The sequence below is a fragment of the Strigops habroptila genome, chromosome 7 (genome assembly GCF_004027225.2).
Source record: "Strigops habroptila isolate Jane chromosome 7, bStrHab1.2.pri, whole genome shotgun sequence".
Lineage (NCBI taxonomy): Eukaryota > Metazoa > Chordata > Aves > Psittaciformes > Psittacidae > Strigops > Strigops habroptila.
In genome coordinates, this window is record NC_044283.2 from 48,014,260 (window position 1) to 48,039,523 (window position 25,264).

Here is a 25,264-nt window from a genome sequence, read left to right on the forward strand (position 1 = left end):
CTTTAGCACATTTTACGCATGGCATCTCACATCTGAGTGGTGTTGTTATATATATATATTTATTGCAGACATATAAAGGTATATTTTGATTGAAATAGGAGTTTCAATCTTCACTCTTTCAAATGCAATAATGTTACTTTAGATAGCTGATTTTCCAGCTTTTTTATGCTATTGAGCATGTAAAGCATCTAGCTGGTTCAGATGCCACTGATGGATACAAATTAATCATACAGGACAATTATAAGAGGTGTTTTTAAGGAGGATGATGTGTTAAGTATGTTTCCTTCAATTTTAGGGTCTTTTATATTTTGAATGTTATCTTAACTGTAGGTTAAATGCAGCATATAACATTCATATTTAAGATTTTGTCAGAAGTGAAGTTTTATTTTTATTAATACATATGATATTTAAAGTATTGGATAACTTCCAAATAATTCTTGCTTTTAAATTGGAGGGCTTTCAGCAAATGTCAAGTGTTAATCTTAGGCATGCTCTTAAATTCCAACCAGCTAAGAGCATAATCGTTCACTAAAGTTAAGTAAATTACCTTCTTGTACACAGTGGCTTAAAGAACTAGTTGGAAGGAAGTTCCAGAATAGGTGGTCCTGCACTCCAAAATGCAAGTAAATGCTCTGTGTAGCAAAAATCACATTACTCGCCTTCCCTTTGAAGAGCCAAGGATAACCGTTGTGCCTTAGTGTCTAGAGTATTCTTGAAATTAATGGGACTCCTTCCAGTGAGTGCTAGGATTTGAAATTAGGTTGTAAAGGTGATGGCTGTCGACATTTGGATGAGAATGGAGGAGTGCCATTATGTGTGCTATAGTTTAGAAATTTGGAAGCAAATTTATCCAGCTTTGCTATGTAGGTTACAATTTTTCTGCAGCCTGGATTTTTGTGTGTGTGTGATTTTTGTATGCCCCATCCTTTAGAAGCAAGCTACATAAATATGTAGGAAAGGGAAAAGTTCTTTGGAAACTAGCAGTGGACACTGGTTAATATAAGTGGTTTTATTTAAGGCCAGATTCTATGGTATTAATTGTAGGTAAAAGATGTCTCCAGAATCACGGAGGATTAAAAAAGTGGTTTCTCTTTATTTTTAGGTATGTCTAGAAATCTGGTCCATTTGCACCTCTCTAAATTTGAAAAGGATGTGATGTACTTGACTGGTTCCTCGAATGCCTCTGGCATGACATCTGAAGTAGAGATTGAAGATTTCCCAAGGGAAGATGGAATGTGGGGCTGTGAATGTGTTCTCACTATTTAAATAGTCATTAGGCCAGATTTTGCTGGATTCACAGATGCACCATCAGTCTTCCATATTCATGAACGCTCTTTATCTGCTTTGAGAAATGGTGCAATTTCAGAATTGAGCTTTCATCCTTTTGCTTCTATTTAACCAGTTCACCTTGGGTTCGGAAATCCTGAGGTTGATTAATCCAAAGGAAGTTCCAGGTGAATTTAGCCATTTACTTTTTATCTTCAGTTTGAGAGTTATCCTGTGAAAATCAGTAATGTGTGTGTTACTCCTATTTCCTGCGCTGGTTTAGAACATAATGACTTTTTCTCTGGAACAGGTTTTTGAGTTATCTTCCTGTCAACACCTACAGAATTTTCCCATATCCTCTTCTGTGTTCATAAAATTTATAGCCTAGGTGATCACCTGCTGGAGTACAGGAGAAGGAGCATGTAGTTCTTTGCTACTGGGGGAGACGAGGCAGAAAAAGATTCACTGCAGGTTCCAAATTATGTGTTAAATAAAGCACCATCCTTCCTCTCCTAAAAACTTTTATAGTATTTCATCCAGGAAAAACAACAGTATTAAAACCCGGGCCATCCCTCAGCATTTGCAATTCTCTTTCTAATATTACCAGTGTAGAGTATTGCAGTTTAAGAGGTGCAGTAAATCTACCTGACCACTAAATGGCACTCTTTCCATTTTAGATTCAAAACCAGAGGAAAGGTGCTGAATTCAAGGTAGAGCGATAATATGCATATTTTCTTATTATCTAGTCTCCAAATCGTTGGTTACCGATAAAAGAAAAATGACTTATTTATTCATTCTTTGCTTTGCAGTTGTTCTGACTTGTAGAATCTGAAGACACCCTGATTAATTTGTAGCGGCTTGGGTATAGATGTTGCATTGGTTTGTAGGTTTGGATCACTGCATTCTGTGGGGAACTTCATGGGTAACACAAAAGAGAAGGAGAAGCAACTGCATTTCTTTGTAAATTAGGGTTTTTTTTAATTTTTTTTATTTAATGTTAGGAATTTGAATTACTCCTCATTGGTAAGCTTTCTGATGTGTAATAAGCTTAGGGTATGCAGGCCTGGATGGAGACCACTTGCCTCTGGCTATTCTGTTTCCAGTTCCAGTCTATCTGCATGTTTTTTCATACGGTCCTGCGGTATGTCTGAAAAATATATTTCAGACATATTTTCGCACAGGTGACCTATGCAGAGGGAAATGTTTTTGGACGAAATTAAAACCATGTAGTTTTATATCTAATTGTCTGATACGTGATTCCTCTTTCACTCTATTGAGCTCCGTGGGGCTGCAATGTAAATGTCAGAATCTGATTTGACAGTTACAGGAAGGGGAAGATTCAGATAACTTTCTTAAGGAAAACAGCCTCCAAAATATCTCTATACATTTTAATGTTATTTTTCTTGCCATGACCACTTATGTAATTCAAAACACTGGCTTACAGGTATCCTTACAGATCAGGATAACTGAAGCGTGTATGTTGCACCATCGTTACAAGGGTGACCTTGTTGCAACCAACTTTTGTGACTTTCATAGTTAGAATAGGGGCTTCAGTGCATCAAGTCTGTCTCCTAAATAACAAAGTGATTATACTATGCATAGTTACGCTTGTAATGAACCTTAAAATATATACTTGACTAACACACATCTTTCAGAAAGTTATTAGTCTTAATTTTAAACATGTCTAGAGACAGCCAGCCACCAACTGTATGCTTGTTTGTTTGCTGGTTGCTTGTTTGGGTTTTTTTCCCCCAGTAGTTTAATTGCTTTTAAGGCTACAGTTTGACTTTCATTAATACCTTTCTCTGTTTCTTTAGAGATCTGAGATTTTCTCCCATGCAATATCACATACAGCATAATGAACACACACTGTTCAGTCATGTTTTTGAGAAGATGAGGTGGTAACCAAGTTGAGCCTGGCTTCAGGGACTTCATAGTCACCGATTCTGTATTTATACAGGCCAGGGCTTGTGTTGGACATTTTTGCAGAGGCAGCACATTGAGTTGCTGGTTTGCTGTGAACCAAAACTGCATTTCAGAGGTGTACAGATAGTTTGCATTCTTTTTCTATGTGTATAATCCTGCATTGGGCTCCATTCAAACACTGCTCAAATCATCCAGTTTAATGGCTCTTCAGGACTGCTAAGCTTGCCTGACCTGCTTGTCATTTTGACCCTGACCCTTTTTGTCAGCTGTCATCTATTCCTGTTTCAATTTATTTGTCTTGAAAGTAAAATACATTGCCCACAAAACTGGGTTAGATTTCAAGCCTTAATGATTTTTTTAGAATATTTGATCCTTTTATAGGAAATGTGAAATGGCATCAGTGTAATGATCAATTGTTTTATTGCTTTTCAGACAGATGCATATATTTTACTTGGCATGTGCTTTATCTGCAGCATAGCAGTCTGTACTTCTGAAAATCAATTGGAAAAATTGTGCTTTTATTATGACCATTAATTGGAAGAACTCGGCACATCACTTATGAACCTGTCACAGCAGTGGCCTCTGCTCTTCAAAGTTTTGCATCAGGACCAGAACACTGAACTTTTGGAAGAACCACAGGATGTACCTGTCTCAGATCAAATGACCACATTAGTTTCATTTTGCCTTGAAATCTAGTAAATTATATGCAACAAACACAAAGCATAGCAAAATCTGAAAGCTATATAAATAGGCAGAATTTAAAAGTGCAGGCACATGGACACAAAATCATGTTCTGTTTCCCATTTTCCTCTGTGGCACAGGAGGCTTCATACTATTCTCTGTCCACAACTGTCACTGACCTTTCTTGCCACCTAGCTAACTCGTGAACACTATTTCCCTGGTATTACATGGAAAACTGTGTGAACAGCCTAGGAAATTCCTTTGCTGGTTGTCTTCTGGTGTCCATCTTTTGCTTGCTTATGAAACACACCAGTGAAGAGCCTTCATTTTCCAATCCTGTGAACATACAAGTGCTCTTCCTTCACACACAGGTTTAGCTGGTGTCCAGCCATAGATGCGTGTATTCTGTCTCATCCCAGGATTTAACCTGCTGTTCCTTAAGGCCTCTTCATTTCCTCTCTTGGTTCAGAAGTATATCAGTAGATTATTATAATGCTGCTGGCCTGTCCCTTTGCTGCTGGAGTGTTGAGTGGTAAGACGGTGATGCTATGCCCACTTTCCTCATTTCTTCACTGCTTTGTGGTTACACTGAAGCAGTCGGAGCAGTAGCCAGCTGTTTGCTTATGCATGTTGCTGCACAAGGTTGTTAGGTGACTGCAGAGACATTTAAGTTGAATTTTCTTTCCTGTAGGATCCTGTATGAGTGTGTGGGCCAGGCTGCAGCCTAGCCCAGGAAAGGTCTGTAATTACTCCAGACAGAGTCTGAAGAATAAAGTGGAATTGACTTTCCCCAATATAAGTTTATTCTTATTTTCTGAAGAGATTGATTTCATTTGGTATGTGTTGTTGTTAGATTTATTAAATAGTACCAGAAAACTGATTTTATACAATTTTAGCCCTAAGAAAAACAAACCAAAACCTCAATACCACTTAAGCACATAGCGATCTTGAAGTTTCTCAGGGGAGATGTGCAAATATTGGAGTTAACTAAGCAAGCTTCCAGAATTGGGGCAGATTCAATCACTAAACAAAAACAATGACAGCAAAATTTCCTCAAGAGGATTTTTTGTTGTTGTTGTTTCAAAAAAGAAGTCCATCACCTTAGAGAGGCAAAGGTCTGAAATATATTGTTTGCGTTTTATAATAAATATGGAAGATGTGTTCCCCAAGAAAAGAGAGGTAGAGCATTTTTGTTATGGATTCTCTAATCATGTCGATGTCTGGTGTAAATTTCTAATATACTGTATTTAAGTGACTTTCACAGAGTCAGGAGCAGCTGTGACAAATGTGGTGCTGTAGGGACTGTTTACTGGGTTGCTTGTCACTGAGGCTGACAAAGGCTGTCATTCTGCAACTGTGAAGACATGCAGCTCTACTCGCAGCTATACCTTGTGCTCCTGCTAGTGGGTGCTAATGCGGTTATAACAGAAAACCAAATAGCCTTGTACTGTTGCAAAACAATAATACCTCACATAATTTTCCTGTTGAGCTCTTGTTAGAAACTGCAAGGAGAGCTGACATTCTGATTTTATTTAATAATTTCTCTTGGGAAACTATGCTTTTGGAGGTTTATCTGTGTATTAATTGTTTAATTTCTTGTGACTACAGCCATTCAATACAAACAACAATAAATTAATCTTGCTTGCCTGTCAGTCTTTATTTCACCTAGGCCAAGAATAATAGTTGAAGCCAAGAGACTATGCTCCTGAAAACGTTTGCTATTGAGTTTTGACAGTTTTACTTGTGGTGAATGACAGTCGAGGATATTGTTGTTAGAGTAGTCATTCCTTCAGGGGCTTGTATTGTGCCTACAGAAATGCCCTGCAGGTCTTTTTATATTCCTCCTTTTAAGATGCCAGTGTCATAGTCGCTCTTGTTTCTCTCAAAGGCATCACATAGCTTAAATAGAAACCCAAACGTGATCAAAACAGAACTAAAACTATTATTCTCTTGGCTAAAAAGGGAACTTGGAGGCAGCCAGCTGTTGCAGCTGGTGAAATCCTTATTGGGATTTCCTCCATGTCCTTTAGGAAGAGAGATAAGGGTTTCCCAGTTTCTGGTACCTTATGGCTATTACCAGGGGGTGGTTTTATCTTCCATCTGAAATTGGCAGTTTCAGCAATACCTCTTACATTCTTACTGGAAAAGCGAATGTTTTGGCTTTTCAGTTTTCTTCCATCATCTGGGACTGTGGTGTTTTTCTTTCGTATTTCCTGGTGAGAAGTCCTGAAGGCAGCCTTACGCTTTGTGGTTCCATTGGTAAGTCAGAGGACCAAAGGGTCTGAGAGCTCAGGCTTGCATACAGGCCTAGAATGGCAGATGTGCTACCAGCAGAGGAGGTCTGGATGAGCCTCCTTTGCCCCATGAACCTACCTGCAGCTATTTTCTATGGTGAATTAATTTAACCAGTTATCTTCAAAGCCTCTTCGTGAATATACGGATGAACTTACTTGGACCACATGGTGATTATTACTGTGTATCCTAGATTGAATGACTAAGCCTCCACATTTTAGTCTAACGGATATTCATAGTGTTCAATTATGAGACTTCCTGCAATTTGGAAGAATTAGACATGATTGTTGGGACTCAGATCATTAGTCTTTCATCATAAACTTTCCCTGATTTATGCATGTGTTCTTCATTCATGTCCGTATCACAAAACAAGTCACAGACTACAGTGCTAAAAATACAAGTCTGAGACATCACTCTGACTGATAGTGTTGCCAAAAGCTAATAAGAGTTAGTTTAGAAATCCTAACGTTAACACTAAACCAATGCTTTCTGATATTGAGAAGCAATATATACCTACTGGATTTAGAATATGCTTTTATTTTTAAAGGTTGGTTTTTTTTGATGTAGAAAACGTGTAAGCTGCTTGGAACAATATTTGTGTTAAGTAGTTCACTGTGAATAAGAAAGTATTTTAGAAGTAGCCTCAGTCATAAATAGATATACTTAGAATGTTTTAGGTGTACAGTAGTTACAGCTGAAAAGCTAATCTACTTCTAAGAATGTAATTACAGTTTCACCTGGTGTTGCCACAGTGATTCATCATTGCAGGAACTGCAACAAGGAGTGGTTGTTCATGGAGAGGTTAGCAGGGTGGCCAGAGATATGAAATAGGAAACAATTATATATAACAATATAAGGGAACAAATGCAAATGCAGATTCTGCAGGTTCTAAAAGAGGTAACTAGCAAAGCATCTAAAAGAAGTCTGTAAAATCCTGACTGGAAGTGGAGAGGGAATTGTGCGTTGTCTTTTCCAGTACTAAAATTGGGAGAGTCAAATGAAACCAGCTGGTGAGAAGTTTAAAATGGGCTAATACGAGTATTTCTTCATTTAAGCTATAGTTTAGCTTTCTAACTCGACAGGACGTGGTGGATGCTACAGTTTCATGCAAGAATGGAAGTAATTGAACTAATTCGTAAAATCTATAATAATCATTACTGAACACGGACACAACCCCTCTGTTTAAGCAAGTCTGCAAGTCACTGTAAGCTGAGTGAGGCTCTTTGAGAAGACTCTGAACAGGAGTTAAGGTAAATACCCTGTCCTTCTCAAGAGAGAGCAAGCTACAGCTGTTCTATCAATACAGTGTACTTGTCAGAAAATGTACAAGAAGTGGGTCACCGGTGTCATCATTATCTAGGTGATCATTTTAGCAATCAGTTTTTCCATCACTTACCATGTCTGTAGGGTCTTTAGGTGATCAGAGCATACGTTTCCATTCAGTACCAACACTAATGGCAACATTCCAGTAAACATTACCATTAAAAGAAGCACCATTTGCTGCTTTTTACAATTTAATTTCTTATACATAGAGTATAAGTCAGTAGGCCCAAATTTCACACGTGGCTATTACTATAAAAGTGGCTTGTGACAAGCTTGGGATACAGAAGCAAGGGTGTAGATAATCACTGCAGAAATGCTGCAGTGTTAGAAGAATTCCATGGCTCCTGCTATGTACCACATTATGTACCCTTCACCTTTGGGTGCCAGGGTGAATAGCACAAAGAAGATATGTGGGTGCAGCCTTTGCGAATACTATGAAAGAGCTAGGAAACATAAGAACCTGATATCAAGTAATTCATTTGCCCATAATGGGCCTATAATTGTTGCTATTACAAAATTTCTGATTGTGTCTATGCTGTGTTTAAGAATTGGGCCTGTGGTTTTATTGCAGAATCATTACAGCAAATCCTTTGGGGACTGTGAGTGTGTAGTCTCATTCTCTTAAGTATTCATTTGGCCAATATTGTGAAATGTAGCTGTTTCTAAGGGACAAGAGGCCCTAGAATAACTGTTGAACTAATAATAAAATAGAGATCCATTTAGTTTCCTTTTTCCCCTCAAAGATCATCATCAAATCTAGAATCAAGCATCAGGAAAATTAGGCTTTTTTATTTTCTTCTTCTTATTATTATTAGGCTTTTTTAAAAGTAGATGGGCAAAAATGGCTTTCATGCGAAGTACCTTGACCTTTTGTGTTGCTTTAAAGAGACCGAAAGTCTCCTTGGGCTTTAGGGTTTAATAACAAATTATTAAAAGACTTTGTTGTGTTTCTGGGCTTGAGAAAGAGGGTACGGAACTGAAATCATATACTTGAATTTGCTGAAGTGTTTCGTGCTGTTTGGGATTCAGGAAGAAACAGGTCTGAATACTGGTTCCTTTCTGAGCCCGCTGAGTGGTCCAAGAATATCAGGTGATGTATCTATGCGGAGATGAAGGGATTAGCATGGTGATTAACCATGGTTCTTACTAACATACCAGAATTAATAAACTACATTTCAAGATCCTCTCTTATAAACTATTTCTAATGTCAGAAGATTTCCTGAGAAAATAGCTTGTAGTTACGTGTTTCACATCTTCCTTTTTCTTTCCTCAGCTCTTCAGTTGTCTTCAAAAGTAGATTAATCTACAAAAGAAATTTACAGTAGATCCTCTATTCCTGTCTCGCTTGAAACAGTTTTGTCCTGTGTTTCCCTTATCTCAAGAGCCTGCATATGGCTTGCAGCTTTAGTCCTTTTCAGAGCACCTCAGAGGGTGCCTCATTTCTTGATTTTCATCATGGCAGAGCTGTGTTTAGGAAACTGTACCAAAATGTAAATGCTTGCACTGAGAAGTGGTGCTCTGGAGTAATGAAAACGTTATCTTCTGGCTTTCAGTAGTAAAAGGAATATGTGATTGGATACTTTGGATCCAGACATTGCTCCAAATTCTTCAGTCCCCTGTTTCCTACAGTGGCAGTTGATGGATACTTCAGGGGAAAGCATTTAGTGCCTTCCATGCTCCTGGCTGGCTGCCTAGGTTTTTTATAGCAAAGCAGAAGGGGTTTTGGTGTAAACCAGCAGTTGTTTCCAGATTTCATCTGTCTCTTGAATGATGAGAGCTGATTATTTTAAACTTTACAGGCACAAGTGTAAATACTTTGAATTGTCAGAATAAGTGCTCAGCTTTTTAAAATTCAGAAATATTTCTCTGTTTTTGTCTCCCTTTGTCATGAATCCCTTATGCTTCATTGCACACTGCATATGAACATTTCCCTTCTGTTTTCTCTAAGCAGGTAGTACTTGCTGATAATTTCATATAACCATCACTTGCATCTTGTGTCAAGGGAGACTTTATTTACTTGATAGTGAGTGGTGATAACCAGATTTTTTCTCTCCATTAAAAAAAAAAAAAAAAAAAAAGGTGTAAAATTAACAGTGTTTGAAATAGACACTGTAAATTACACCCCTAGAGCTTAAAAATCTTTTTATTCTCTGGAGACATACGTTTTATTCAGTAGCTGTTGAAGGCTTTCTACTGTCCTACTATTTAGGGAATTAAGATTTTTTTCAGTGGTTGGTTCAAAGTAGAAGAAAACTGCTTAATTAGTCATTCCCATTGTTCTTAAAAGAAACAGCAAAGGGGAAAAATAAAATAATAAAAAAAAGAAGCTAATGTTTTTCTTTTACAGATGTAGAGATCTGTTTTGATAGTGAATGATGTTCTGGGACTGGTTAAACTGACTAGGGTAAATCCAAGCCAGCGCTCCTAGTGATTAATTATGGGGTACTTTTAAAACACTTGGCAATGGAAGAAAACAAACCGTATGCACCATTAAAGTGTAAATTGAAGAATCTGGGGAGAAATTATGCAACTTCAAAAGCAGTACAGATCTGTCATAATGGTGTTATGTTTGTTTTCTCCTTCTATAGAGTTTCCTTTATATGACTTGTAGTTAATATATAGTGTCTTTTATTTCATGAAGAAAATTATGTTCCTTTAATGATAATACATAGTAACTGTATTCCTCCAATTGCATTATTTCACTACAGCTATTAGCTTGTTCATATAATGGTTGAATTGTGAATAAAGGAGATGCAATGGTACTGGAAAAAAAGCATCTCATATGCAAATTACTTCTTTTTTCAGGAGATATTCAGTGTGCAATACATTCTGAGATACTAAATAATGGTCTCTTAAAGAAATTTCTGCAGGTGGTATAAAATTAGCTGATTGGTTTCTTCATGTTGATACCTTGTACAGTTTTTTCTACACTTCCAGAGGTATGCGGTAGCAAGTGTGATAATGAACCTCTACCTACAATGTGTACTTTATGTTTGTGTGCTATTGTAAAAATGTAGCAGATAGATGGGAAATTTTCTTCACTGGTTTCTTTACTGGAACAGTGGATATTGTGTAAGGCTTTCAATGCTGTCTCCTGTAAGATCCCTATAGACAGGCTGTTGATGTATGGGCTGGGTGAGCAGAGTGAGGTGGATTGAAAACTGGCTAAATGGCTGGACCCAGAGGGTGGTGGGCATTGACTTAACTTGCACACTCGCGTCAGGAATAATGCAATAGGCTTTTCCAAACACCAGCTCAGATGATTGAAAATTCTGCTTTTCTTTATTTTCCTTAACAATTCATGTGGTAAAGCTAAACTTATAAAGTTTTTGCTGGTTGTTAAAGTGCAAGTTGGACACATGAGAGGATTTGTGGTTAAAAGGGGTAATCCCTTAGTGTAATTGTTTGCTTTTCTGAGACTTGTAGTATTTTGAGGATCAAGGAGATTAGGATTAATGAAGACTATGATAAGCAGACATCACTAATGGGCTTTTTGGGGGGTAATATAAGCCACTTGTAGATAAAAAATGGTGTACAAAAGAAACTACCCTTAAAGAGAAGTGTAAAATAAAAACCATCTCCTTAATTAAAACAGTGCCCATCACCATCAATGTTAAAGTTGAGAGTCCACATTCAAGCACATTCTCATTATTTCAGTGCAAGCTATGAACAGATAATAAGAGAATACACTCCAGTAGGTGAAAATTACTTGTTGCTGTGTTGTCGCTATTTCATGACATTTTAGTTAATTATACTGTCCCATAATGACTTATCACTATATGCACAGAGACTTGAGATAAAAAGGAGGAACTGTAGTAGTTTTCAAAAGCCAGACCAAAGAGTATCACAGTCTAGAATGGGAGGATAATAAATTCTGTGAGCTCAGATCACTGGATGACCACTGGGTTTGTCTTCAGCTGTAAATTAGGGGATTATACAACTCCTATATAGCATTAATTATTAAACAAAAGTAATTTCACAGTTTTATTCTTTCATGAAATTTCTGTAAACGGTAGGAGACTAGCAGTGTTTTGTTACTTGTGATTTCCTATTTTATCTTTCTTTGTAATTGCCCTGATGGACAGTGACTGATTTAGGGTAAATCCTACCCTGTGATGCTTCTATAGTCACCAGACCTTTTATGAGTTCTAAAGTAACGACTAGATATTCAAGTGGTACAACAGGTCCTGTGGGATGGGGAGGAGAATCAGTAAAAGGTAAAACCCATGGGTTGAAATAAGAACAGTTTAATAATTGAAATAAAGTAAAATTCTGTAACGATAATAATGACGAAAAGGCAAAAGAGAGAGAGGAATAAAATCCAAGAAAGAAGTGATGCAGTTGCTAACCACCTGCTGACTGATTCCCACCCAGTCTTCAAGCAGCGATTGGTGGCTTCTGACCAAGTCCCCCCAGCTTATACACTGAGCATGACATGCTGTGGTATGGAACATCCCTTTGGCTAGTTTGGGTCAGGTGTCCTGTCTCTGCTTTTCTCACTGGCAGAGCATGAGAGACTAAAAAGTCCTTGACTGGGGTAAGCACTACTGAGCAATAACTAAAACATTGGTATGTTATCAGCATGGTTCTCAGACTAAAGCCAAAACACAGCACCAGCTACTAGGAAGAAAATTAACTCTATCCCAGCCAAAACCAGGACATGCCCTTTGACAAACCTATGTTTTTACAATACTTTGACTGTAAATCAAGAGTCAGATAAACATAAATGCTATTATTTGTACATTTTCAGTTACTGGTTGTAATCAGAAGGTACTATTTTTACATTACGTGGTGCCCACCAAAAAGCACCTTGGTACTAGATGGTCTGCTAGTTGTCCGTAACATAGTAGGGTTAAAAATCACATAAAGTTATTTTTTTCCTTATTTACTCTTTCTAGTTCAGTGTATTTTGCATTAGTTTCCTCCTTAATTTGTTATGCATGAAGCTATAATGTATAACCTACATGCATACCTGTAGGCAATATATCAAGTTCTCTTTGGGTGTGACCATGTTTTGGAGCTGGGTGTCTATGATAGTGACAAAGTTTTGAGTAATGTTGATTCCAAAGAAAAATAAAGGTAAGGTTTCACTGTTGGTCATCTTATGTGTCTTAGTCACTTAGCACAATGTGCACGTCAGTATTTAAATTACCAGCAAAAACAATGCTCGAGTACATTAAATGTAATTACAACTACTCACAAAAAGATTTTCTTCCTGCCAGCATGGCTCTGGGATTTGTGCTGCTTTGCTGAATGGCTCAGAATTGCTCTGAAAACAAAAAGACCTTTGCACTTTTCCAAACTTTGTCTAAACATCTAACCCTGTTCTGACGTGTCCTTAAAATCTACTAAATAGCTACTTTAAAGCACCAGTTATCATTCCAGGGTGTTCATCAGGCATGCAGTATATCTTGTTGATGTCTGTTGAATTCAAACTGAATGTAATTTGAGTGTTGAGAGTAAAACACTACAGTTAGTTGTTCTTGACCCAGTCAAGGCAAGATGGATGAAGTTTTATTCTATTTTACTCTTACAAGAGGAGCATAGGCTATGAAAAAGGTACATTGTCTGTGGGCAATGTGGAGGTACATGATTGTGGAGGGTGGAAGATAGGAAAGTCTTCAGGAAAAAGTTTTCCATTGATAAGTAAATGTCAAAGTTCAATGTTCTCAGCTGTCACCATCTTGCATAAATGTATGTGCTTGTAAAGTAGGTTCTTTCTGGTTTTGAATTGCTGAGAGCTTGTTTCGATCAAATTGTTTTACAGGATGTTACATCTATGTTATTGGCTGTGTATGTGCATGTGTACACGCTATAAAATAGTTCTGTATGTTATACATATAAAATATCATGTGACTTTCTTCTCAAAAGATAGGTCACCATATTTCTTTTTGTTTATATTTGACATATAATAGTACCATAAATGTATATTATAAGAAGCTGCTGTGCTTTGTTCAATACAACCAGCTCTTAATTCCAACTTCTGTCTGGTTCATAAAGGTACGCTTTGGTTGTAAATGAATTCTATACCTTCAAAATCTGTAAGAGTGGTGACTGCTAAGTGCTAAATTACTAGTGACACTTGCAATTTAGAATTTAGATTAGATATAACTTTTAAGAAATATAATTGTCTGTTTGGAGGTCAAGAACTTTTGGGTATTCATTTATTAGTGCTAATTGAGCCAGATGCTCAGCTGAAATACATGATCATTCTTCAAGCTCTAACTATCGTCTAAGTCATATCATCCAGCACAGTAATACATAGATAATTTATATTAACAGAAATTATAAATCAGTATATTAGATATCACTCCTAGGCCATTTGGATTTGGCTTTTTTGGGTTAAAGTGAGATGTAATGGTTGAAGACAAATTGCTAATCACCTTTTCTCAAATCTATTGTCTTACAAAGTCTGAAATTTTGTAAGGAGTTTTGTCTGAAAAACATCCATAGTTTCCATTCTTATTTTCAGTTAGTGATGAAAAAGGAAAAAAGTGCATCATGTGCTGGTGTAATTTATGGAAATGAGTCATTTTAGGCTCAGACATACTGATGAGCTCAAGCACATTAACATCAGATCAGGTAAAATTTCAGGAAATACAAAAACCAACAAAGTTTTCATTTCAGGTGACCACAGTACAGTCTGATTAATCTTTTGTATTTTTGTTTTATGGCAGTATGACTATTTTTTTTTTTTCTTTAGACATTTAAAATACAAACTGAGTACACTCTTTAACACCGAGATTTTTTTTATCTTTGCAGTTTGCCGGGAAGACTCATACCAGTCGATAGTCTCATGTGCTGCTGTAGTACTTACCCCTGTAGAGCCAGCAGTGGATACAAGGAAAAAAGAACAGACAATAATGCCTGATGTGTCTAAACAGTGAGTTATTCAAATAACATGATCTTTTACAAGTACAGTCTAAACACTAGTCCAGATTCTTTCTTGTGGATATGCATATACACCTCCTTTCTGTTTCACCAGTGGTTGCACAGGTGTTCCCAAAAGGAGAAATTGGCCTGAGGCTAGGCTGCTGCTTTTGTTCATTAGCCTACCGTTTTTCCCAAGCCTTTTGGTAATGAGGTACATAGAGGGAATGGGCATTTATACGCTGATAAATTGACTTTTTAACAGGCTTAAGATTCTTTTTATTATTAACAAGCTTAAGCTGATTCTTTTTATTTAAATAGTCCTTTCATTCTTGCACAGTTTTTCTAGTCAGTAGTTGCTTTTTAGAAAGAACATAATTCCAAAATGCTCTGCTCATCTAAGATATTTCAGTATTTTTCAGTGACTCTTTTACTCCTGTGATATGAGATTAGATGGCATCTTCAGAAGTGTGGTAGTGATCTTCCAAGGAAATGATATTTAATTAAATAGACTGTAATTTGATATCTTCCATTAGATGAGAATCATGACCACAGCATGCACAGTAACATTTGTCTTGCAATACCAGGAAGGATGTTGTTTCTTAACAATTGAATCCTTGGAGAATGAAAAGAACTTTTTTTAATTAAAAAAAAAAGACCATAACGGTAATACTTTATCACAACACAAACTTGGGATTCTGTGTATTTTAAAGTGTGGAAGGTAATTCAGACATGACAATGGATAATATAATATGAACCCAGGACAGACATCATTATTGGTCTTACCGTTTATGTTTAGTTTTTGCTTCTCTGGGTATATACAAATTTAGGTTTGAACTTGTCTATAAAGTTCTGGCTTTCATGCCTATTACTGTAAGAAAATGAGAATGTCTTCTTAACCAACCTCCCCCCTCTCCCCCCCCCCAAAAAAAAAACCACCCCCAAAAAAAACCCCAAACACAAAAAGCCAAACCCCATGGATGGATTATATTCTATTAGATTAGATGTGACTTTGGTACAGATCTATGGATTAAATCTGTACCTGACTATAGTGTCTTTTTCAATCTGGTGATAAACCCATTTAGTCTACCTGTACTTAAAATTTAACACTTAACAATTTAATATTGCCTATCATCTAGGTATTATTACAATAACTTAGTGTTTGAAATACTATCAGCATCTAGTTGTTTCAATGTTTCCATCAGATGGCTTTCCGAACACTAAGGGGCTAGAAAGGCAATGGGCTGTGAAATACTGTGCTGAAATCCAGAATAATTTTTGTGGTTAGTTCAAACAGCATAGTATGTTCTTACTTTCTCTAGCACTAAAAGGCAAACCTGCACTGTTGTTTGATTGGATTTTTCCTTTACTATCAGCAGTTTCAGCTTTTCATAATCCCTTATGAATTCAAGGTAAGGAAACGCCTGTATCTGTTTAGCATGTGCTTGAAAGCTGAATGATGCCATCTCCTAGATTTTTTTTTTTTCCTTCACCTTATTGGTAATAGCAAGTATATTAATCTGCTTTCTGCTGTGCTTGTTTTTTTAAATTCTTTTTCTTTACAACTTGACAAGTAAGATCTTCTAAGCACATAGACTTAAATAATGCTTGTCTTATGCACTCAGAGGTCTCAGAAACATGCTCTAACCTTTGCCACTCTTCCAATTTTCACATCTAAAAATATGACTCGTGGCTCTGGAATTTTTCTAAAATGAAACAAGCTTGTGCTTAAACAGAGTAAATATATTAAAACTTCTTCACATGAAAGAGAATCATTGTATTTAGTATCTTTAAACCAGCATTTCTTACAAATGTATTGGAAATTTCCAGCAAGATGTTTCTGCTTAAACTTTTGCATGTTGTTAGAACAGGAATTCAGTAAATATTGTAGAAAACTTCAAACGTATTGGTGGGGGGTGAAAGCGTACAGCACCAAGAAAATCTCAAGCATTGTGAAACATCAGCGTACCTTTCACTTCTCTCATTTCACCATGTGTTTTCTACATAGCCAATTTTAATGGAGGTAAACCAGATTCCAATTCTTTTGGCTAAATATCCCAGTATCATCTGTCTACAAAGTAAACACCAAGCAAGAGGAGGCCCTCCACACATCTTGAATTCCATTGACTTGAGTGCAGAGTCCATTTTTGGGCTGATCTGCACAGGTGAATTATAGTTATTGGTATTTGTAATTACCTTTCTGGGAAATAACATCGACGCTTTGATTTTTATGCTTATCTTTGTCTACCTGAATGGTTTTGACTTACATGTCCCAAAACTGTGCATATCATAGAGGACTGAGCAGTGGCCAGCCATTGAGGTCTCATAAAGAGAAGCTGCTGCCTTCAGGGCCTTGGGGAGAGTATGTTTAATATAACTAATGGTTTCTAAAACTACATAAGGAAGAAATGTGCAATCCAAACCAGATAAAATACAAATTAATGATAATAAGATGTTAAACAGTTACAAATAACTAAAAATTATTATATTGTAAACCACAGTGGAATTATATTCAAGACCTTCAGGACACAAAAATCTGTGAAGCTTGGGTGGTGGTGAGGGACAGCCTTGAATGTGAATTTCATAATATTTGACTAATGATGTTATTTTATTTTGGAAAGAAACTGTTTAGTGGCTTTAAATAATGTACTGTATTTGCTTAATATAATTTTATCATAAGCAGCAAAGAATTGTGCCAGAAGTGGTAGCAGCAAAGCTTAACAATTCTTTGAAGTGTTAGTGATTAGATGTTATCAGAATTGGAGGAATAAAAGGCCAATTTTTTTCCCCTGTATATTTTCTTGGAAGCTCAGTACATTTCATCAGGAAGCAATTCCTAGTGATATCTAGGTAATTGCTAACTCTTGTGTGCTTGTGCACTGAGCAAAATCCGTACATCAGTCATTCAGCAGGAATGCACTTGGCTGACTTGTGTAATAGCCACAAAATAAGCAAAGAAGGCTCTGGCCAAGCAAACGTAATATCTTTAGCCGCCTGGGAGTGACATCCCCATCATAAGAAGTATGAAAGAACCTATTTGGTGAAGCTATAGCACCTTCAAGAGGAAGATGAAATCCTTGCTAGGTGCTTTGGTCATTATTCTGTAGTGCCTTGAAGGCTGGTAGAGTCAAACAAAATGGGTTTGCTTTTCTATAAATACATATTTTGGAATGAAGGAATGTTTTTTATAGGAGAACAATGCACAAGACTTCTTATTTTCTGCACTTGGCAAAGCATGCTTTTGGGTGGCAAGAGCTTTGCAGCTTTTGTCCTTCCACTCCACAACAGACTGTGATTCAGAGAAATACATAGTCTGAATGTCAGTGCGAGGTCAGGAAGAAAAACAAGAAATGTGAGCTCTACCTTACTTTTTCCTCTGGGCCCTCCACTTTGTCTAGGATGTTGCGTTAACTTTGTTATATTTTGTAGAAATGTAAGACTTAAAAACCTGATGCTGTCTTAACAGTTCAAGTTATCAAGGTGTCTTTCTGTTGCTGTAGTGATAAATCAGTCAGTTGCTCTCAAAGGTGCCCAGATGCTAAACCAATTTGAACATTTTAAACAATGTATTCTGTTTGCATAATTTTAGTCCTTCCTATCTGAATTCAAATATAAATTAATTAGCTGCCAGGACAGAGCAATAATATGAGGAATCCTCCTTTCCATTTCAAGTTCTTTACAAGGAAGCATGGGAAAGGAGGCGTAGTCCAGGGAACTGCATATTATGCTTTGAAACAACTTAGGTTCAGGTTCTCTGGCCAAATAATCAGCTGAAAGCTCACACTACAAGAGGCATTGTGGAAAAAGAACTTTCTCAGACACACGTCTCTGAGCAGACAATGTTCTGCTGCTGTATGGTGTTGGTATGTAAACACGGAAAACCATTCATGTGCTACTAGTGCTTGGAAGAAGTATAGTGAATTTGGGTGCATAATTTTTAATTTATGGGCTTTAAAGTTAGTCAGGTGCCTAGGTATCTGATTGTTATCTTTGGATATGACTGCCCTGCAGTTCAGAATAGTGGTGGCAACATGTAGCCCTCTGAGCTGGCCAATTTAAAGCTGGTTTGTGCATTTTTACTGCAGCTGCCATCATCTTTCTGACTTTATTTTATTTTATTATTTGCTCCTTAATTGTTTTTGGAGAGCTACAGAGCACGTTATGTCATGAGGCAGACACAGTAATTTGGCACCTGTTTTCCATGTCAGAAATATTTTCCTGAGCTTTAGGGGAGATTTCCAGATGGAGATCCTAGGTAAATGATAGGACAAAGGGTAACGATTTTAAACTAAAAGAGGGTAGATTCAGACTGGATAGAAGGAAGAAAGTTTTTATGATGAGGGTGGTGAAACACTGGAACAGGTTGCCCAGGGGTGTGGTAGGCAGCCCATCCCTGGAAACATTCAAGGTCAGGTTGAACAGGGCTCTGGGCAAACAGACCTAGTAGATGTCCCTGCAGGAGGTTTAGGCTAGATGATCTTTAAAGGTCCCTTCCAACCCAAATCATTCTATGACTCTATTCTATGATTCTAAATACTACAGCTCTTACAGTTGTTCAGACTTTTAAGAATCGAACCAGATTTTTGTTCTGGTAAATGCATGAATGCAGTTATGTAGTGAGTCTTTTCAATATTCTATCTGTGCCAAAGCTGTTTAAATTGTACCTTGCAACTATAGTTACCTGAGCAAGATTCTTATGCATGAGTTCAAATACATGAGAAGGCTCCTTGGAGTCACAGTGATTAGCCTGGGTGCTTACTGATAGGGAAACGGGGTGGTGAGTGGGAGCATTATAGCTTTAATGCTATTCTGTACTGCACTCACTGTTTAGTACAGATACTCAGTTTGGCACCCAGGAAGGTGCTGATGCATCTATATCTTATATTTGCTAGCTGCAGTAAGTATATTCCAAAATTTGGGACACTGGTAGTCCTTCTTGATGAAGACACAGGTAGTCCTTCTTGACTCTTGCAAACTTCCCTAATTCCTTTCAAAAGGAATTAAAGCCAAGCTGATTATATATTACTTTTCATTTATTTCAGTTGCAGATTTTCTTTTCCTTTTTTTCTCTCTCCCTCTTTTCTTTTTTTTTTTTTTTCCCCTTCTGTATTTTGATAAATCTCAGGGAAGAAATCAGAATTTTTTTTCCTTCAGAGCAACAGTGGTGGTGCTTTACTTCTTTCATTTTTAGTTCTCCTTAGTGGTGACATGAAGCGTGGTCTCTAATACAACCAGGTTGTCAGGTGGTGGTACCCCACTTCAAGAATTGTGTCTGCTTTGACAGTCCATTCAATAAGGCATGTTTTGGTAATGTGAAAAATGAAGGCTTTTCAGACTTGTTTGGACAACCCAATAAAAGATGATTGAACTGTTTCAGTTTCCTGGATAATTGGCATGATGCACTATGAAAGCATGTGTCACTCTCTGCGTAATAGGGAGAGTATAGGGATGCCCAGCGTTGCTCTGGAATGACATTGGTTTGAAAGCTGTGGTTCCAGCCTAGCTGAAAAAGAAAAGACACATCAGCTGAATTATGGTATACTTCTCACCCTAATGTTTTAGTGATAGATAAGATGTAGTTGAGGTAGAATTTATATCCATTTCTTTAAAGCAGGTACTTTGAAATTGAGGGAATATAAGCAATATGCTTATGCTGTCAGTGGTCAAATGCACTATTAAAATTGCTTCCTGGGCTAGTAGGTATCAAATATGTTTCTGTAGGGGCCAGGTGCATTCCCAGAATTGCTCGGCATGTGGGTGCTGGAGGTCCTCCTCAGGGAACCAGCCAGGCCTGAGTTTCCTGAGGGCGCAGTCCAGAACAGTGGGGCATGCACGTGTGGATCCAGGTCCCGCACATCCCCTCCACAGGCTAAGTCCTCTGCTTTGTTGCACCATGTCTGCTCCCAGCACCCCTGAGGAGCAAAGCCATCCCTCCTCCTGGCCTACTTGTGCTCCTTGTGGGATCCTGCAGCCATCCTCCTTTACGGTCCTTTGCTAGTGGGTGTGTGGCCCTTTCTCTGTGTAGATTTAGGGGTGGCTAAACCACATTGATGTGTCTTACGTGGTAGGAAATTTTGGTGTGCTGTCTCATTCTATGGACTTTAGACATGAGTGCTGCCTGTCTTTCAATGGACAGGGCAAATGCAGTTATTACTGGTGGGGACCATAACCTGCCTTTCGTGTGACAGGCCACCTGCAAAGCCTGGAAATCAAAGTAAAAGTCTTTGGGAAAGTAATTTCCAAAATACAGTAAGAAATTTGATTTGCTTTAGACCTTAGAGAACAAATGGGTTTTGCATGTTAGATATGTCTATACTTAACTAGGGTATATAAAAGTCTTCTGAAGAAACATGGCATGAACTGAATATATCTTAGTAATAGATGTCAGTTTCCTTTGATAAAGTTACACTTAATAAAAGAAAGGTGGTTTTATTTTTGAAAAAGTGAACATTTATTTGAAAAATATTTTCTGCTTAGTTTTTGAATCTTTAATCTTTGTATTGGCAAGGATAGCATGTTAAAAATACGTAACTGGCTATCACTGAAAAGAATTAATAAATGGCAAAGAATTAATAAATACCCAAAACATTATCAGGGTAAAAGATAACAAATTAACTCTTTGTTTAAAAGGCACTACTAAGCTCTTACATTTGATTAAAAGGTCATTTTTGATTATTCTGATTCCCTGTCCCTCTGCAATAAAATGGAGAAAAAACAAACCATAGCCCATGGCCATAACAATTCAATGGTTTCTTTGTACATCCTGTATTGCTTTTTGCACGTAATAGGAAAATGAGTTATTTTGCTGCACTCATGTCTTCTCTGAAATGGGAACCGTTTCAGAAAATAGGAAAAAAATAATATTTACAATTCTTGTATTGTCTGCTATTCCCTAACCCTAACTAGCTGAAACTCTTACCTGACATTGCGTCTTGTCTAAGCTGCTCAAATTGGTAGCCTATTTCTGCTTGCTTTGAGGTAAAACAAAACAATAAACCAGACCAATGTTTCTATTTTTCTTTTTTCCTGTATGTCCACTTTGAGAATGATTTTGCATAATTATAGAACAACAGTTGTGCAAAGGAAATATAATTGCACTGCAAAGTGAATATAGAAGAAACTTTCTGTCTGTTTATAGAACTGGGATGTCATCAGTTCTCATGTTCATTCTCAGTCATGGCAAGCAGCGATTTATAGGAAAGATTGACAGGAAAACAATCTACATAAGTGTGTTAAATATCTTGGGCAATTGTCCAAAAGATTAAGAAGTTCTCTACAGCTTCTTTTAATCTTTAGTTGCAAATGTTGAATAAGCTGTCTTTTGAGAGCCACTAATTGTTCGTAATTATAGCAATATTTTCAATAGTTTGTATTCAACTCCTGTTTTTTCCTCTATGGTGGTGAATAAGGCAAGAGGCAGAGGAATCTGTGGAGGAAAGGTGTTACGTAGATTTTATCTATAGCACTTTATTTGCAAATAAACTCATTGTTTGAAATGCTTCCTTTTCAGCTCTGCGAATAGGATTAGTTTTTAATGAGCAATTGACCATAAGTGTTTCAGTCATTGCCCTTAAAGTATTACTGATGTGACTGAACTTAACTTCAGGAAAAGATATAGGGACAGAATGTTAAGCAACGTGCTTAATGAGATCACTTCAAATCAAAGCATGCAGGATTAAGAAGACTAGCATTTTCAAGGTGAGATAATTGCTTTAATTCAAAAGACTAGTGCATTACATCATCATTTAACTAATCTTTATTAACAAAAGAAAATTCAGGAAATAAAAATGTGTAGGAATAATACAGCTTTGCTGAAAGTGATGTGTCTGAGCTTCAAATGATGAAAATTCATATAGAACTTTTGGAGTCAAAATAGTTATTGCAATTTACATTGGCACAGAGCATGACCAAAGCTGACTTGAAGCATTGGACTGTACAAATGAAGGACAATGTAATTATAGTTACCTGGAATACAAATTTCCCCTGCTTCAGCAGCAAGCAATAGACAACATAACTGCATCAACGATTGCAATTTGACTAGACCTGAAGTCATTATAAGAAAAACATTGTCAACACATCACAGTTACATTTAGAAAATGGCTCTGGTTTAGCCTGAAGCAATAATAAAAGATCACTTTGTTCCGTTCACATCCCTCAACTTATATACCTTTATGATACCATAAAATCATTCTGGTTTTGGCCTTTAGAGTAAGATTATCCATTTATTTATCTGACCTGAGACTTTTTTTTTATTCCTAAATTAAATTCAAATCTGTGAATCCCCACAGAATCATAGAATAGTTAAGGCTGAAAAGGACCTTAAGATTATCTTAGTTCCATCCCCCCCCACATGGGCAGGGACACCTCACCCAAGACCATGTCACCCAAGGCTCTGTCCAACCTGGCCTTGGACGCTGCCAGAGATGGAGCAGTTAACATGCATGCATCCTTCTTTTTTTGTTCTCTGTGAATCATCATGTTCTCCACAGGATGCTTCTGCAACAGTGGAAGCTTTGGTCATCTGATTTCCTCATCCTTCACATCCAGAAATTTCCCCAAAAGAAATACGTCAAGAAAAGTAGTTTTGCAGTATTTAGTTAGAGATTTTATTTGAAAAGATGCTACTTGTCACCCAGATAGATATATAAAGGCAGGTATTTAAGATACATTTGCTTCAAGAGCAGACATTTTATCCTCCGTGTACTGTGGTGTCTAGAAGTTTCTGCTTAATTTACATTACTGAGAAGTATGAGTCAGACCACCAATATCAACCTAATCCCAAAGTGGCAGCAACTAAGAACTCTTCTAAGCTAATGGCCTTGAGTAATCATTGCAAAATATTCTTGGCATATGCATTGTAATTAGAGCAATGAACCATAAGACACAGTTATGACTAGATAGGACATTTGTTTGAATTTGAATTTTGTGCTGAGATTTTTATTGTGTGTTGAAATGGGAATGATTGCATTTATATCAAGACTCCTTAAACTCTGAAGCAAGTCTAAAAGGAGATTTAGCTGAAAAGTAAAATCTCACCTGGTTCCTTGAAAAGGATGATTACTGTACACAATGCAGGCAGAGGTGGTTGAGAAGCTCTAGGATACTGAGCCACTGAAACGAGCTTAGGCAATTGAATATCATTATTTTATCTGGAGATCCACATCTGAAGAATTGCTGTTCTGAACAGTAGCATTAGTCACTTACAGGGTTCGTTACTCTAATAAAATTATGGTGGTTTCCATTATTCTGTGTGGCAGCTGCCTAACCCCTGTAGAGCCCACCTGTTGTCTGCAAGGATGACTGTACAAATCCAGTCAGGCATAATGCCTTTCTGAGCCAGGGTTACAGTTGGGCATGTAGATAATGACTCACACATTTACCTGGGGTTTAAAAAAAAAAGAAGAGTTCCCTATGGAAAACAGACTTCATTTTCATCCAGCCTAAATTCATGTCCTACACAGACACTCAGAACAAGCATCATTACTCCCTCAGCTTCATATATGAAAGAAGATCTAAAGTTTTCATTTGGCGTTTATTATTTAGCATGAAATGAAACCTCAAAACAAATGCTGTGGTCTTACTGTCTGGTCTTTTGCCTCATTTTTAAAAAGCCTTTTTTGTGATAGTCTAAGTTAGTTCATATGCACTTATGTTGTATAGTGGTTGTTAAATTTGTATTTCAATAATCAATTCTTGTAGCATACTGTGGCAATTGGGAAGGCAATGTTAAATTCCATTGTTAACCTTGATGCCCGGTTTTGCCTAATGACAATTTACAGTCACTGTGGGACTTTACTGTAAGAATATGCTTTTAAAGTATAGAACAGAGAGCTTTGGGAGAAAGCCTATTTCACTCAAATGGGGAGACAGAGAGAAGTGCCAGGTGTGCCCATTTATTCCTTTTTCTTGTATGCTAATATGTCCAAAATTTTAAAAGGATACAGAAGTTACAGTGCTGTAAAATTGGGGCAAAAAACCATTAAAGTTCACTTCTTTGACTCAAGCTTGCACAAAATTAAGTGGAAATACTTAGTCTTAGGTAACCATGCCAGAAAGAGAATTATACTTTCTGGTATGTAAAAGCATTGGCTGTTGCTATACCATAATTAAAGTTCTGTTATGAGCCACAGCCAGTGGTTGTATTTTATCATCTTACAAGGAAATGAAGGCAGGTTTGGGTCTGTACTTTTGTGTAGCAGAAACATCAGGCTGTGATAGCATTCTCTAAATACTAAAGAGATGGGTGGTGGTGGTGGTGAAGAAGGCACCAGGGGATAATTTGTTTTGTAATTTAGAAGTCTGTGGTGTTTGTATTAAAGTACAACTTCAGTTCCTACAAATTGGATTTCAAAGCATAATTGCAGCTCAAATATAAAAATTAATCAACTATGTTATTACTTGTGAACAATTAAAGCATCATAAAATGGAAAACAAATATGAAGGAAATACGCTTGTACGTGTAATGGTGGGATTGTGAAGCACTTAATTTGGTTAGACAAATGCCTTGTAGATTAAAACTAGAAAAAACAGATCAAGTACGTAGCAGAGATGTATTTGCTTCATTTTCACAGTAATTTAATAATATCTCTGAAGCATAACAAAGAACAGCATTTCTTGGTAATTTCTTACTGTCACTGGAAAGTGGGGGAAAGAAGGGATGTCGGGGGAAAACTACGTAGATTTGCATTTATGATTGCATGGTATAGCTAGTGGACTATGTTGTGCTATTTTATAGTTCCTGTATGCTTCCAGTGAAAACATAATCAAGTGTTCTTTTTAATCTGGTCAGTGAAAAACCATATTGACGTGATGATGCTGTTATTGATTTTATTGAAGGGTTTTCTAAACCATGTATTTCACAGAACATTCATAAAAAATGTGGCTGTATCAGAGTTAGCGTTGTTAG

At 37.0% G+C, this 25,264-nt stretch overlaps 1 protein-coding gene across 5 annotated transcripts in view; it reads left to right on the forward strand.

The window, feature by feature from the left end:
• Positions 1–25,264, forward strand: part of CCSER1 (coiled-coil serine rich protein 1) — a 684,293-nt gene that overhangs the window by 151,758 nt on the left and 507,271 nt on the right. For all 5 annotated transcript variants that reach the window (XM_030492379.1, XM_030492381.1, XM_030492382.2 and 2 more), the window contains one exon: positions 14,251–14,371. In XM_030492379.1, coding sequence (XP_030348239.1) covers positions 14,251–14,371 — 121 coding nt within the window. The remainder of the gene's footprint in view (positions 1–14,250; positions 14,372–25,264) is intronic.